The sequence below is a fragment of the Culex quinquefasciatus genome, chromosome 3 (genome assembly GCF_015732765.1).
Source record: "Culex quinquefasciatus strain JHB chromosome 3, VPISU_Cqui_1.0_pri_paternal, whole genome shotgun sequence".
Classification (NCBI taxonomy): Eukaryota; Metazoa; Arthropoda; class Insecta; order Diptera; family Culicidae; genus Culex; species Culex quinquefasciatus.
The window spans coordinates 132724079-132739769 of record NC_051863.1 but is presented as its reverse complement, the minus strand read 5'-3'; the positions used below and the strand labels follow the sequence as shown (position 1 = coordinate 132739769).

At 40.6% G+C, this 15691-nt stretch overlaps 2 protein-coding genes across 2 annotated transcripts; one reads left to right on the top strand and one right to left on the bottom strand.

Moving 5' to 3' along the window:
* Nucleotides 1-906: 906 nt before the first annotated feature.
* Nucleotides 907-6486, top strand: LOC6036534 (eukaryotic translation initiation factor 3 subunit J). Its single transcript, XM_001846527.2, has 6 exons — nucleotides 907-1083; nucleotides 1356-1447; nucleotides 4941-5051; nucleotides 5106-5409; nucleotides 5477-5616; nucleotides 5686-6486. The coding sequence occupies exons 1-6, from the start codon at nucleotides 1068-1070 to the stop codon at nucleotides 5746-5748; spliced, it is 726 nt and encodes a 241-aa protein (XP_001846579.2). The 5' UTR covers nucleotides 907-1067; the 3' UTR covers nucleotides 5749-6486.
* Nucleotides 6487-10788: 4302 nt separating this feature from the next.
* LOC6036538 (presequence protease, mitochondrial) lies at nucleotides 10789-14180 on the bottom strand. Its single transcript, XM_038263531.1, has 3 exons — nucleotides 14058-14180; nucleotides 13063-13967; nucleotides 10789-13002 (listed from the first exon to the last, which is right to left on the bottom strand). Exons 2-3 carry the CDS (start codon nucleotides 13950-13952, stop codon nucleotides 10854-10856), a joined length of 3039 nt encoding a protein of 1012 aa, XP_038119459.1. The 5' UTR covers nucleotides 13953-13967; nucleotides 14058-14180; the 3' UTR covers nucleotides 10789-10853.
* Between the last annotated feature and the right edge of the window lie 1511 nt (nucleotides 14181-15691).

The window sequence follows — 15691 nt, the reverse complement described above, 5'->3', positions numbered from 1 at the left end:
TCTGCAGGGTTGGATAACAACAGTAAGGGCCAGCACTAAACCAGCCGAGTAAAGTCCAAACTCGGCCACTGTCCAGCACTGGACTAGCTGTTAGTGCTGTTGTCAAAGCAGTTCAGCTTTTACTTGCAGCTGTAAATGCGCTGTCAGTGCTAAACAGTGACCATGTTTAAGTGCTGGATGGTTACTTGGGTTGACAGCTCGTTCCAAGGGGAACATAGTTGATTCACCGAAAAAATGTTGTCTTGTCACAAAAAATTTTTGCATTAAAATGAAAAAAAAAGTGGGGCTTTAGTACCCAATTGTGTTTCATATGTTTATAGGACCTTATGAAAAAATCTCTGGTATTCTTTTTATTTTATTTTTCTCCGGAGAATCTCAGGCGCTCACACCGTCCACCGCGCTCAAACCAAACTTCTATTTCCGTACGGCCTATCCGTAAACCACGTGGACACTTTTTGGGAATCTGTTACCCCCCCCCCTCGTGGGGAATTGTCCATACAAAAAAAACTTTTTTGTATGGATCGTGGACAATCACCATACACGCCCCCTTCCAAAAGTGTCCACGTGGTTTATGGATCGAATCTGTGTTATCTGCACTCAAAGTCAAATCCTTTTTCAAGTTCACCCGTCGTCACCCTTTCAAAGGGTACTGGATCTGTATTGATTTTGACAGATTTTGACGTAACCTTTTGAAAAGGGTGACGCCGAGTGAACTTGAAAAAAAAATGATTTTTGGGGGTAAAAGGATAGAAAGGTTGAGGTTTAATTTTTATTTGAAGTTGCCCAACCACCAGGGTTCCAGCACCGTACATATAAATAAAATTTATTAATTTATGCCCTTTTCCAATATTCGTGTATGCTTACAGCGGCACGCGCGAATGTCAACCGCGTTTGACAGGTAAAAGAGAAGTGCATGCTTGAAGAAGAAAAGGTTACCACGACGTCTTTTTTCGCCATCGGTGTGTGTCCGCGCCGCGCGTGTGATTATCGAGAAAATTCCGCGGATTAACGCGCCCGATTCGTGGCCAATTCGTTGCTAAACCGTGCAGCAGATTCCAGCACCCACGATGGAAGAGGATTGGGGTAAGTTCTAACGGGTTTGAGGCGTAAAAACGGCCGCTGAAAAAATCTGACCTCACCATCAGCATTCGAATTTGGCTTTCTTTTGGGTTGCCAGCTGGCAAGGACCAAGTGTCGGTGGGGAAAGGGAGAGCAAAAGTGATTGTCGTCAGTCACTTGCCCCAATGCGTGTCCTCGAAAATGCCCCGATGACGGTCACTTAGCCGCGCGCGCCGTTGTTTCACAATAAACGTTGACGTCGAGATTTCTTTTTTTTTTGTTTTGCCACTTTTCAGAGCAACACGGCGAAAAGGAAGAGGTTCCACTTCCGGCCAAGAAACCAGATGCCAACAAATGGGACGGCGAGGACGAGGAGGAGGAGGTCAAGGTACGTGGAGTGTCCATGCGTTTTTCTGGCGGTTCCCTTCCCATTCATTTCGTTTCTTTTTTGGAGGGGTTTCGTGTGACAGCCACCACAAGCGTGCTAAAGTTGTTTTTGTTGTGTTTGTTGGTTGCAACCAAGCAGTGTTGCTAGAAAGGTGCGATAATGCAATCAATTAAAATTCAGCCAACTTTCAAAAATTATACCATCCACTTAACAACTCCCAGATCTTTTGTGCAATCTATTGCAAGTTTCAGCTCGAAACTTGCTGAAAACCAGCAAATTGGATGGAGTTAGGAGCGAGTCCTAACCTGCCAAACATATGAGAATTTCCTCTGGTGTGTTGAATATTTTTCTACATTGACGTCCTTGTGATGGGTGATCTAATTTTATCTCCTTCCGCATTGACTTTCTCGCATCTATAATGTTCAGCAATTTTTCAAGTAGTCTTTTTTAAGAGATATTGAGCTTAATTTGCTCTTCATCCGCATTGACTATTTCTTATTCCTGTTCTTTTTTTTTGCTCTTTCTACCATCTGTATAATCGATCCATCCGCATTGACATACTGTCTTTTTGTTTATATTCTTGTCTTTCTTCATATTCATCATTATTCTTTTCACACAAATGGTCAATAGCTATTGTAAAATAAGAAGTTGAAAAACAGAGGTTTTGGCTTGGGTTTTGGGCAGTTTTTGACAATTTCTACACAAAGACTTTCATTCTCAAAAAAATAACAGGCTCGTCCAATTTTCGATATAGTTGCATTTCTAGAGTTTTTTTTTAATAGGACCTAAAAACATAACATATGAAAGATAATGGTTTATAGGTCCTTTAAAAAAAAACTCTAGATTTGATGACAATAAAAATCGGGGGTTTAGAAGGTGATTTAAAAAATGTCATAGAAAAAGCTGGCATTTTTTCAGTATATTTTTTTCAGAAAGCTTAAATTTTGTTTGACTTTAATCACTTTTTGATACGATGCAACGGCTTCGAGGTATGGCAGTATAAAAATTACGATTCTCAGCAATATGTCAAGAGATTTTTTTTTTAAATGTCCTATAAACATATAAAAAAAAACAATAACTTATAGGACATTAAAAAAAACCTCTAGATTTATTTACCTAAGACAGAATAACATTTATTATTCCTTGTCTAAATAATTGGGTCCTAAAATGAAGCTTAGATTGCTGATATTATTGTTTACAGCGATAAAGCCTAATTTTCTGAGTACAATGACCCTTTGTACGACCACATAGAGTTTAAAATGGATTTTTAAATCAATTTTGAAAAATTAACCTCGCGGTCCTTCTTGACAGAAAAGCTCCTACTTGACAGCTCGTTCCAAGGGGACCATAGTTGATCCATCGAAAAAATGTTGTCTTGTCAAAAAAAAAATTGCATTACAATGAAATGAAGTGATCAGAAATGGTTTTTAATTGTGTTTTTTACCGTTGTACATAAAAATTGACATACGGTTTTAGTACCCAATTGGGAAACTTCAAACCTCATTAAACAGTTTTGATGAAGGGGACCATCCATAAACCATGTGGACACTTTTTTGGAAATCTCATTTCTCATTTTTTTTTTGTAATTTTTTTATTTGGCTCAAACTTTGTGGGGGCCTTTCCTATGACCAAACAAGTCATTTTGCCAGTCTGTAACTTTTCAAGGAATTTTCTTATCAAAGTTGGTTGTTGTAGGCATTTATGAGGACTGTTCAGAAAAAATAGGTACATGAAAAACACTTTTGTTATTATTTTTTTTAAATATTGATTTTTGTAAAAAAAAATCTAAATTTCATACATACCGTTTTTGTTGACCTTATTTTTATGTAAATTTGAATTTGCAATCGAAAAGTACTTTACAGATTATTTAATAAAGTACCTCATTTTTAAGATCACTTTTTTTTCCAAAAAATCATTACAAATCGACAAAACTTTTGACCATACTTCTCTACGGCTCAAAAGTTGCGGATTTTGTTCCCCTAAAACATATCAAAAAATTTCAAAAATCAAAAAATACCAAATTCGGAAAATTTAAAAATAATAATTTAAAAAAAAAAATGTGTGCCTATTTCTTCTGAACAGTCCTCAGGAATACCTACAACTTTGCCTAAAACACCAATTGATCAGAAAATTCCTTCAAAAGTTACAGATTTTCGAATATTTACGTACCATATTGATTTGGTTGTAATCACCGTGGAATTTTTAATTGATTAAATTCGCTTGGTTTTGTTCGGTGACACCAACCAAGCGAATTTAACCAATTTACGTACCATTTTTGTATGGACATTTGCCAAAATTGTATGGAGTCTTGTATGGGTGAAGCAATGACACAAAATGGCTTCTTTGGTCATAGGGAAGGCACCCACAAAGTTTGAGCCAAATAAAAAAAAATACAGATATCCTTTTCCGGTTTTGGTAGCGATTGCTCAAGTGGAAAGTTGTTAGTATTGAATTTATTTGAAAGTAAAGGAGAATTTTAGCAGTTTTTTTGAAGTTAAATTTTTCTGCTTTCGTTAAATCTCTCCAAGTACAACAAATTAATTAATCCAATGATTACTGATAATGCTGTAGCTGCAAGGATCTCCATAACTCTACACTAGTTTATAAGTTAAAACAAAATGTATTTTGCTTAGTACAAGAAATAAACATGAATTGAATTGAATTAAAAGTAAAGGAGTTATTAGACTACGACAAACAAACAAAACTACTCGCAAACAAACCATTTTTTTTTACAGTTTGGCAGTTTGCCTGCATTTGTTTGCAGAAACGTCAGCCTGCCTTTGTTTGCAAGTTTGCCGCAATCAAGTGTGCAAATTTGGCAAAAAAGTGCGAGTTTGTTTGTTTGTTTGCCTTAAGGAGCTATTCCTTAAGAGTAGGCATGTTATTCCATTGTACAGCTTATGTTGACGTTAGATAGAAATAGGGCCGAATCATTTACCTGCCAAAGATATAAGATTTGTGAGCGTTAAACAAATCTAATATTCGCAGGCCGGCAACGCAATTATGAGAAAGTATAACATATGTATACCAGGCTTGGTTCACGCTGTTTCAGCTCCTCGCTACCCCGAACAAAAGGTTACGTTAGCCTTCGCGCTGCTTCCAATGACCCATTTCAGAACGGTAAAGAAATGGGCGATCACATTCCAAGGTCATTGGGCATTGTCTGGCCCCGCCTAAACGTACAGCAAGAATCAGAAGCGGTCCTCGGTCTATCTTTAAACTTTCGATCCCATCAGGCAGAAAAGTGATCTGCGCGCTGACTGTTGTCAAGCGTTTGCGTCTGGAAGCTTTGTTCAGCCGGGCCAGGCCTACTGCGTTATGTTAACCGCATAGATGATTCTCTGAAGTGAATTGATGGAGCGAAAGAGGAAAGGAAGAAACGTTGGGATCATGGGAAATTGTGCCAAAAAAAAACCACAACCTGTTAATAATTTAAAATTGTTACATTTACTAAAATGATTGTTATGAATCCGTTTTGCTCTGACGAATACAGGACAGCTGGGAGGATGAAGACGAGCTAGAGGAAAAGAAAGACGAGGAAAAGGTGGAAACTCCCAAGGCGAAACCGAAGAAAACGTTGCAGCAAAAGATTGTTGAAAAAGAGGTAAGAGAGGCTTTAAATGTTTTTCGATAGCTATTAAACATTTTAATTTTCAAGAAACAAAAACACGAGGAAGCCGAACGGAGGCGGCTCGAAAAGGAAGCGGAAAACATGACCCCCGAACAGAAGCTGGCCGAGAAGCTGCGGCTACAGAAGCTGCAGGAAGAGTCCGACCTGAAGAACGCCCTGGACACGTTCGGCGTGACGACGCTGGCCGGCGGAATCGACGGCATGACGCCCAACACGAAGGAGGACTTTGTCGAGCTGTCGGACGCCATCGTCAAGAAGCTGTCCAGCTACAAGAGCGATCCCGAGTATGCGGACTTTCTGGAGGATCTGGTCACGAAACTGTTTGCCGGCTGTGAGTTTTGGCACTTTTTAGAAAGTGGGATTGTTTGTTGATTTTTGGGTTTTGTTTTTCTCTTTAGTGCCGTCCAACAACATTCGGAAAGTGAAAGGAATTTTAGACAACCTCTATCTGGAGAAGCAAAAGTTGGAAAAGGGTGACAAGCCCAAGAAGAGTAAAGGTGGTAAAGTTAAGGCCCGGCTAAAGCTCGACGGTGAAAATGTGAGTTTGCTAAACAATTTCTATACCCTTTTTGATGGTTGACTAACTTTTTTATTATTTCTTTTTCAGCAAAACTTTGATGAATACCAACCTAAGTATGACGACTTTGACGAGTACGACGATTTTATGTAACATTCGTTGTTTGCAAATGGGTTGAACACCAAACCAGGTCCCGTTCCAATGATACATGCAAGAACTTTGTAAAACCTACACACACACACACAAACAAAACACACAGGAATTTACTGTTTTACGTATAACCAATCAAAATGCAAAGTACCCCGTGTAGACTGTTGTTATTATTGGTAGGTCATCATCATCCGTTCAATTTGTGCACATTTTTGCGTCTCCCAAATGCTTATTAATATTCCTTGAATTGATACGCAACGATTTATAGTTCTTAGTTAGCAGCCACAGTGTTTTTATCCAATTTTCTAGAAATATATAATTAATCAGTGAAGTTTGAACATAATCCAATCACCCGCGTCCTGCCTGATCACCAGCTAAGTTTACCAACGGAAAAAAAGAGCAGCAATGGATCATAAACGGTTTAGTTTTTTTTTTATTTGTTTAGGTTGAGTTTGGTTAGCAAAAAACGAAAAGAATGGTGCGAAATGAAAGTTCGCAACTTAGTAGCGAAAAGAAAAAACAATTCAAAAAATAAATAGAGAAGTCAACAAATCAAGCGTTACAGATTACACACAAAAAAAAACAACATTAAACGACGGCGACGGAATTTGAGTGCGCGTGTCGTCACCCTGGCGCTCGACAAAGAAAGAGAGAGACGACGACTCATTATGGCATGACGATATGCTTGTAAATAGGAGGTAACAAATAAAAAGTACTGTTCGTCGCGCTGGAACTAGGCAAGTTGTGTTTTTTTATTACTTGGAGAAAGAAATCCTCAAATTGATTTTTAAAAACACACTTAGGTGGAGGTTAAGTGTGCAAATTGCGATGGTAACCACACAGCAAACTAACGCGGATGCTCGGAAGCTTGCAACTGAAGAAGCTATTAAACTATGGCAAACAAACTCGGAAACAAAGTCAAATGCGCATGCTGGCCTTCTTGCCCGGGAGCTGCACAAGCTGAACGTACATGTGGCCGCCATCCAGGAAGTTCGAGGGCCCGGTCATGGAGAGCGAGAATTCACGGCGGTGGACCCCATCGCCAACACCTCTTTCAAGTACCACATCTACTATAGTGGCGGCGAAAAGGCAATGCACGGAGTCGGTTTCGTGGGGATCAGAAGAACCGAGTCATCAAGTTGAAGGTGGTGGATGACCGGATCTGCGTGTTGAGAATAAATGGCAAATTCTTCAACTACAGTCTGATCAACATCTACGCTCCGACGAACGACAAGCCCGATGACGATAGAGACGCGTCTCGACAAGACCTATGGACGTACAACGCGAACGATAAGCGGAGGTTTTACGCAACTGTCAACGGTATAAGAAGGAAACCCACGCCTATCCCTGTGATGTGCAACGACACGGAAGGCAACCTGTTGACAGACAAAATTGCGGTGGTGGCTAGGTGGAAGGAGCACTTCCAGCAGCTGTTGAACGGTGAGACACGAGAGGGAGTCGTCGAGGACAGGATACACGTTGAGGAAGATGGAAAAGCTGTGGACCTGCCTACGTTGGAGGAAGTAGCTAAGGCTGTTAAGAAGCTCGTCACCCCAATCTACAATCAACTATCGAGGCATCACAATCCGCAACGCAGCGTACAAAGTACTCTCCCGCATCTTGTGGAGCAAGATGAGACCGATGACCGAGACCTTTGTTTACACCATTTGTTTGTCGACTTCAAGGCGGCGTAAGATTCAGTCAAAAGAAACAGACTTTGGAAAATTATGCTAGAACACGGCTTTCCGGCTAAGCTAATAAGACTGATTTGTGCAACGCTCGACGGAGCAAAATCAAGCGTGCGAATAGCTAACGAGACATCTGAAGTGCAGTGTAATTTTTTGACGATTTTTCCGATGAAAATTCATGCTGAATCGTAATATTTACGAAGATGGAAATGACGTCCAGCCATAAAGTAAAACCTATACCTTTCTTTAGTAAGAAAGGCAAAAAGTAAATCGTTCTCAAAATTTATGGGCATTGCCGATCGATGTCAAATTTGTTTCAGATGCTCACTCATCGTCTGTACTCTGAATGTAGAAAAAATTTCGGATAAAATTAGAAACGAAAAATGTTGGCGAAGGTCACCAGGTGGGCTTTTACCTTTTTTTCAATGATTTTTGTTTCTTATGGTAGGTTAATCAAACGGCTCTAACTCCTGAACCAAATTATGAATCTTGATGAAAATTTGGGAGGTTGTAGGGCTCGAAAAATGCAATTTTTGAGATAAATAAAAGATATGAAAATGAAAAAAAATACCATATTTTCATTTGAAAACTGTGTAATTCGTTGAAAAGTCTTGCCACATCCGAAAACAGATTGATATTTCTAAATTCGACCTCAAAATGGTCCAGGTTCAGCACACCAGCTTTCATATGCACTTGGAACAATCAAAATCGAAAATAGGGGAGCCGAGGACTACGCGACACAAAATTTGGCAAACATTTTACCACACACGGACATCACTCGAACTCCACGGAATTTATTTTCTCAAAATTCGAGGGTTAGAGATAGACGAGTTCTGTCAAGGTGAAATCGATGCAGTGTGATTTTTTGACGATTTTTCCGATGAAAATTCATGGGGGGAGGTGTCCACGTGCTTCCATCTCGCCAGTTCATATGTATAGCCTTAGTGTTGTGTTCACTGTATTTGATATTTTGTGAACCACACCGTATGCTGTACTCGACAGATATGGACTGGTTCCCGGCCGGGCTGATGGGTCTCGCAGCTGGCTAGTTGAACGTACCTGTTAGAACATCAAATCATGATGTTTTATCCTTTTGTTTCCTTAGTAACAGGAGAATAGTTAGTTCAGCAAGGGAAGCAACAGTTTGATCCGTTCAGCTGTTCAAGCAATTTCTTTCGATTCAAACTTGTGCTGAACATTGTTGGATTACCTAGACTACTGATCGAAGGAAACAAACACGAGGGTACAAAGGGATAAGCTCCCTCCGGATGGGGCTAAATTGTAAAACGCTCCCAGTGAGTTTTGCTGAGCTGCTTTGGACATTTTAGGTAATAGTAGTTTAAAAATAGTTAAAGCTCGGTATTAATTCACTGGAAATTCCCGTGCTTGTGAAGTTCTGTTTCTGTGTCACTGTTGTGTTAGCTTGTAACATGTTCGACATGACACTACAAACCAGCAGTGATTAGTCATGCGGAATTCTCCAAGTACGGGAACACGACGAAAATTAGACGACCCGAAGAAATAGTGAAAGTGATAGTGAAATAATAAAGTGTCTATAAAGAATCATGAACTGAAAATATTATTATAATTATTTATATTTAATATGATATTACACTTTACAGCTGAGTTGAAACTCACTATCAGAATCTAATGTTTTCTTGTGTTCTCTTTTGTTATTTTCGTTTCAAACTGAATGAGCGAGCATCTGACATGCTACGCAGCCGCAGGATAACACCAGCTGTGATCAATACCACACCGACTGACGAGGATTGCTACCAAGTATGGTGTCCACGGCTATATGTCCAACCGAGAGACCTCCAAGGTCGCAGGAAAGTATTAATTAGTATAGCCTTTTTATGTTTGATCCTTTTGTTAATACAAATTCCTTTGCAGATACCACTTTAAAAGTATGGCTCGCGGCCTGCTTTGATCTTTTGCTTATTCTATCCGCTTTCTACCCCCAATGTGTCCTGCACGGAGAACCTGGGGTAGCTTATGGTTGACCTGGGGAGCCCGAGGAATTATGCCGTAGGTGGCTCGTATAGTCTTACTCACCTATCCTCGCGGCAAGGTCTTCCGTAGGTCTACACCCGAACATGCGACGTGGGACTGCATGAATCTTCAGCTGCTGCCGGAAGGGTGTATTCCGAAATTACCGATTACCGATTACCGATTTTTCCGATGAAAATTCATGCTGAATCGTAATATTTACGAAGATGGAAACGGTCGACAAATTACGATCTACCATCGACAAATTACGACCGACGATCGAGAAAATCTCGAAATGGGTTCAAAGCTCGTTTTCGAAACTTTTTTTTTAATTCATAATTTTCAGAAATTTCAAAAAAATCAAAAAAAAAATTCAAGAATTTCAATAATTTCAGAAATTACCAAAATTTCAACAATTTCAAAAAATTGAGAAATTTTAAAAATTTTAAAAAGTCTAAAAATTTCAAAAATTTTAAAAACTCTAGAAATTCCAAAAATTTTAAAAAATCAAAAAAATTAAAAAATAAATAAAATTAAAAAAATAGTTTTTTTCTGTATCTTTAAAATTGAATATTTTTGTTAATTTGTTCTTGACTTTTTTTTTATTTATTAAATTTTATTTTGATTTTCTTTAAAAAATTTAAATAAAAAAAACAGTTTATTGCAATTTTTGTAATTTTTGATCTTTTTATTAATTTTTGAAATTTCTGAAAATTTTAAAAAAAATTAAAAATCTTAAAATTTTCTGATAATTTTGAAATTTCTGAAATTTTCTGTTAATTTTGAAATTTCTGAAATTTTTGAAAGTTTTGAAATTTCTAAAAACTTTAAAAATCTTGAAATTTTTGAAATTTCAAATTTTTTTTGAAAGTTTTGAAATTTCTGAAAATTTTGAAAATCTTTTAATTTCTAAAAATCTTGAAATTTCTGAAATTTTTGAAAGTTTTAAAACTTTTTATTTTCTAAAGTTTTTTTTTGATTTTTATTTTTTTTATTTTTGAAACTTTTGAATTTTTTTTGATTATTTAATTTTGTTATTTTTTACATAAAAATATTGAACTCAGAATATTTTTACAAAATTCCGTTTAATCAAAAAAATATTCAAAAAAATATCAAAAAAAAAAATGATATTACAAATTAAGATCGTAATTTCTCGATCCACGATCAAGATTTCTCAACAGTAAAATTACGATCGTAATTCTCGATGGTAGATCGAGATTTGTCGATGGTAAGTCGTAATCTTACTATGTATCGAGAAATCTCGATCGTGAGTCGAGAAATTACGATCGAATGCAATAATCACCACGTATATCTTTCTTTAGTAAGAAAGGCAAAAAGCTTTTCGGATAACACAAAACACATCTTCTAGTGATTAATTAAAGAATTTATTATTTACACATAGAACCACAACAAACCTCCCTCCTACCCGCTTTACAGCGCAAACACACTCCACTTCTCGCCCTCCTTCCGCAACCCTTCATTCTCCGGCCCGAGCACACTCCGTCCCACGACCTCAACCGCACCCGGCTTCAAGTACCGCTCACTGACCTCACCCAGCCGCTCCTTACCAACACCCAACACCTCTTCCCGGTGCCGATCGAACCGCTGCTCGCTAATACCCTGCCGGAACTGGTCCATCCCGCGGTCAATCGGCGCCACCGGAACGTCCAACTGCTGCAACACTCCCAGCTTGGCCTCGAACAGCGTCTGATCGTCCATCGGCGTATCCGCGGTCCACTGGTAAGCCCGGTCGAACGTTTCCAGCGTGAGTCGCGAGTTCGGATCGCGATAGCTGAAGAAGTTGAACAGGCCATCGGAGGCGAGCTTGGCACCGGCTCCGTACGCTCCGTTCTGCTCGCGAACCACCGGCAGCAAGTACTTGGACGAGAGGTAGCGCGAGAGTACTTTGAGGGGGGCGTAATCGGGGTGGGAGTACGGGACCGTTACGAGCGATTTGGCGCAATAGTTGACCGGGATGTTCATGACGGTGTGGCGGGAGGAGGATGCCAGTTGGTTGGATGAGTTGGTGGAGGGGCGGGAGGTTCGCGCTGGGATTGCTTCGACGAATCGGCGGAACTCGGTGAGGGTGGTGGGTTCGGAATCGGCGCCGTAGTTGAGGGCGCAGCGCAGGCTGGCTTTGCCAAAGAGGGTTTCCGCTACGGCGCGGATCTTGGCGAGGATTTGCTCGGGAGTGTTCTGCTTCGTGAGTTCCTTCATAAATGCAATGTGTTCGATGCCCATGAGTTGTTCCTTGAGACGGCCGGATTCGGTGACGAGGCCGTTGGCGTTCTGCATGGCGTACAGATGGCCGGACTGGGCGATACCAACGGACAGCTCGGACATGTAGTTCTCCAGCAGCATTTGGAACCGGCCGACGTCGGTGAGGTCGATTTCTGTGAAGATTTGCTGCATGATTTTGAACATTTCCGGGACGTTCTGGTTGAGCGCGTACGAACCGAAGAGAACGCCAAACTCGTACTTGCCAAAGTCTTCAATGTTCTCCACCAGGTGAGTGCTGAAGTGAATTCCGGCCGTTTTCGAGCTGATTAGTTGGTCAAATTCGCGGTAGTTGATCTGTTTCGTTCCAAACTGATTGATAACGCTGTTGAACAGCGGAATAAGTAGCTTCTGTTCGTCCGTCAGCACGGCGGCGTCCAAAATCCCCCTGAAGTACGAAACTCCGTTCGTGTCCACGCGGCAGACCTGCGTCGGAATGCTGGAAAACTCCTGCGCCTCGATGTCGCTCTTCTGCGAAGATTTGCGAATTTCGTCAAACTTCAAACAAGGCAGAACTTCCGTGTTTGGAACTGCCTTCTGCGATTCCAGAAGCGCTTGTCCTTCCTTCAGGATCCGCTCGCGATCACCGTCGTTCAGTTTGACGACCTTCTCGCTCAAATTTTGCCGCTCGCTGTCGTTGAACTTTTTGTCGTACAGCTCGTCCGGCGACATGGTCATCGTGAGTCGGTGCTTGTTGTTGCGGAAGTAGAACTCGACCTTGTTCTGCAGGTACTTGGGATCGCGGGCGAGATTGTCACGCAGCTCCTGCACCAACGCACTGACGTTCAGCGATTTGAGCAGATCTCCATTGTGGTTCCACAGCGGCGTCAGGTTGAACAGCAAACCCAGCCCGAACTTGGTCGTTTGATGCTTCATGTGCAGCTCGATGTGGTGGAGAACGCTTTCCAAGTGCGTCCGATCGAAACCCTTCTCAATAACTTGATCGATCGTCTGGTCGAAAATCTTCTGCACCTTGTCGAAGTCGTCCGTGGCCAGATCCTGCAAACCAACGACGAACATGGTGTCGCGAATGTTCGGATCGAATCCGGTCAGCTGGTTGTACCCGCCGGAAATGTTTGGCTCAATCAGGCTCTTGTAAAAGTAAGAGTTTGGTCCTTTCACGAGCAGTTCGCTCATGATGTACATGAGGAAGGACTCGTACACGTCGGTTATGTCCGTCATAAGATAGCCGATGGCGATCTGGTTCTGGCGCTCAATCGGCGCTCCCATGTTGTCGAACCGACTCTGGATGTGGCTACGCTGGGCCTTCGTCCAACGCTTTTGGGCTGGAATGACGCTGTAACTGTAATAAGATCAAACAATTAGTACATCGCTTAAAAACAGCATAAATCCCACAACTCACCTCGGATCAATTCGGTCAAACTGGCTCAGATATTGCTCGTGCACGTAACCCATCGTTTTGTCCAGATTGAAGTTGCCATAGCTGAAGATTCGAGCGTTGCTCGGATGGTAGTACTTCTTGTGGAAATTAACCAAATCCTCGTGCGTCAAGCTGGGAATGTCCAGCGGATCCCCGCCCGAAACATATCCATACGTGTGATCCGGCAAAATCTTATTAAAGAACTTTTGTCCAAACACCGCCGAGTTTTCCGAAAATGCACCCTTCATCTCATTGTAAACCACCCCCTTAAACACCAACTCCGACTCCTTATCGCTCAAGTTGCTATGCTCCAACCGCCAACCCTCCTGCAGAAAGTCCAAATACTTCAAATTCGGCCGGAACACCGCGTCCAAATAAATCGACTGCAAATTCCTGTAATCAATCTCGTTCGTCGACGAAAACGGATACAGCGTATAATCCGGCCCCGTCATCGCGTTCATAAACGTCGCCAAACTCCTGTTCAACATCTTAAAAAACGGATCCCGCACCGGAAACCGCTCCGACCCGCACAACACGCTGTGCTCCAAAATGTGCGGCAGCCCCGTCGAGTCGAACGGCGTCGTGCGGAAATTCACCGAAAACACATTGTTCGAATCGTTCCGGTCAATGTGCAGATACTCGAGGCCGGTTCCCTCGTGCCGGAACAGGAACGCCGTCATGTTAAAGTCCGCAATGTACTCGGTCCGGGTGCAGACGAACCCGTTGTAGCGCTCGCCCGGCCGGTACCGGTCCAGGGCCCGCGTGCTGTTCAGGACGGCCGGACTGATCTTGGGCTGGGAGATCGTCGAGTGGGTACGACGACCCAGGGCCAGCTGCAGCAGCCGGCGGGTGCTTGTGGATTGGCGAAGCATTATTGCAGCGACGAGCTGTGCGAGTTATGTAATGTGTATTGTTTAGTTTATTCAGAAAAGCAGATAATTCAAGATTATTTTTATATTCTCTCACATGAAACTTACTTAATCCGACTTTAGATGCAAGTTTTAAGTTCAACCGGTATGGAAATTGCACAACAAATCGCGAAAATTACAGGAAAACTCCTCGTCGTTTCGGATTTGGACAGCTTTGACAAAACGAGCGAATTGTTTTGACATTTCTATCCCATGTTGCAACCGTTGCAACCCGGTAATTAGTGAGGAACTGGTAATTACTTGGCCTTTATGGATGCCATAATCGGATTTTGTTTGCAAAAGGGAGTGCTGAAAGAAAAACATCAAGGAAATTTAAGAAGTTTAAAAAATTAGTTCGCATTTACTTTGATTTTAGAGAATCACTACAAATCATCTTTATCATTACAATTAACTTTTAGAAAAAAAACATATACATTTTTAGATATATTTTCAAATTAAGAAATATAAAAATATGAATATTAAAAAGCCTTAGTTTCAACATTTATGCATTGTGCAAGTGCAGTTGATTTGGGATCATTAGTATTAAAAAAATGTAAGATATGACGAAAACAAAAATTTTAGCGAAAAAAAACTTGTTGGCGATAATAAAAATCGAAAATTTTCAAAAATTAAAATGATTTTTAAATCAATCCAAACATGCTAAAAATGATTCTAAACGCAGGGGACTGATTTAAAAAAAAAATTCAGCTGATTCCACTAAAATTTTCATTAAAATTTCGAAGTTTTGTATATTATATTATTTGTAAATATTGTTTTGCCCCCTGATTTTTCGGGCCAATTTTGAAGGGGGAAGAGACAAAAACTTTAAATAAAATTTGTACCAGCCTAAAGCTGTCAGACCGAGTGTCAGACCAAATATGTCAGATCAAGACTGTCAGATCAAGCCTTGTCAGACCAAAGAGTACATAGCGTAAAAAGTAAACAATCTTGGTCTTCAATGTAGGTGCACACAAATAAAAAAAAAAAGAAAATTTGAAAAAAAATTTTTTTTTTAGTTCAAAAACTGGATTTGAGCTGCAAAATTAAATGTACGCCAGAAAGTGATTAAATAGGGGAAATAAACCCATTTTAAGCCTAATAAGCGGTCGTGTTTGGATGATGCTGGATAATCTGGAGTGTTCCTTGAAATTTACTAAAGCCAAGTCACACCAAAAAATATTATGGTAATGACAAAAGTAACTTACTTTTGAATTAATAAGTAGTTAAAATTGCTACATTAAAAGTTTTTTTCTTGTTTTGAAAATGAAAACTTTTACTGCTACAGTTTTTGAAAATCTCATTGCTAACTTATTTAAAAGTTTTAACTTTTAATTCGACTGTATAATTTCTTTCATTTTGTCGTTCTCTTGAAACCGTGTACGTCTAAGTCCAAAATGTAAACAAACGTTTAGGTGATTCCGGTGGTTAGTGAGTGGTGGTCCACGACGTCAATCAAAACAGAACGCGTCCGGAGCCAGGACTTGTACGCGGATACCTTCGAAGGAGGATGGTGCGGAACAAGGGGATTAGGGGAAAGTTGGTTTTCAAAAGGATGAGGCCAGCTTCCTGCCGGATCTGCAGCTGTTTCACGACCGAAATGGGTAAGAAGGAAGCTTGGGTGTTTGGTGGCGTTTGTATTTGATTTTGTTTGTTTTTGTAGGACGCCGTTTATGCGGATGTGAATTTGCACCGATTGTATTCGA

What these genes read in the sequence shown, in the direction of transcription:
- LOC6036534 (XM_001846527.2), top strand. An exon ending in AAAAGATTGTTGAAAAAGAG is followed by an intron (nt 5,052 to 5,105) that starts GTAAGAGAGGCT and finishes TTAATTTTCAAG; the next exon opens with AAACAAAAACACGAGGAAGC. An exon ending in CACGAAACTGTTTGCCGGCT is followed by an intron (nt 5,410 to 5,476) that starts GTGAGTTTTGGC and finishes TTTTCTCTTTAG; the next exon opens with TGCCGTCCAACAACATTCGG.
- LOC6036538 (XM_038263531.1), bottom strand. Translation starts at nt 13,952, where the DNA reads ATGCTTCGCCAATCCACAAGCACCCGCCGGCTGCTGCAGCTGGCCCTG. An exon ending in TTTGACCGAATTGATCCGAG is followed by an intron (nt 13,003 to 13,062) that starts GTGAGTTGTGGG and finishes ATCTTATTACAG; the next exon opens with TTACAGCGTCATTCCAGCCC.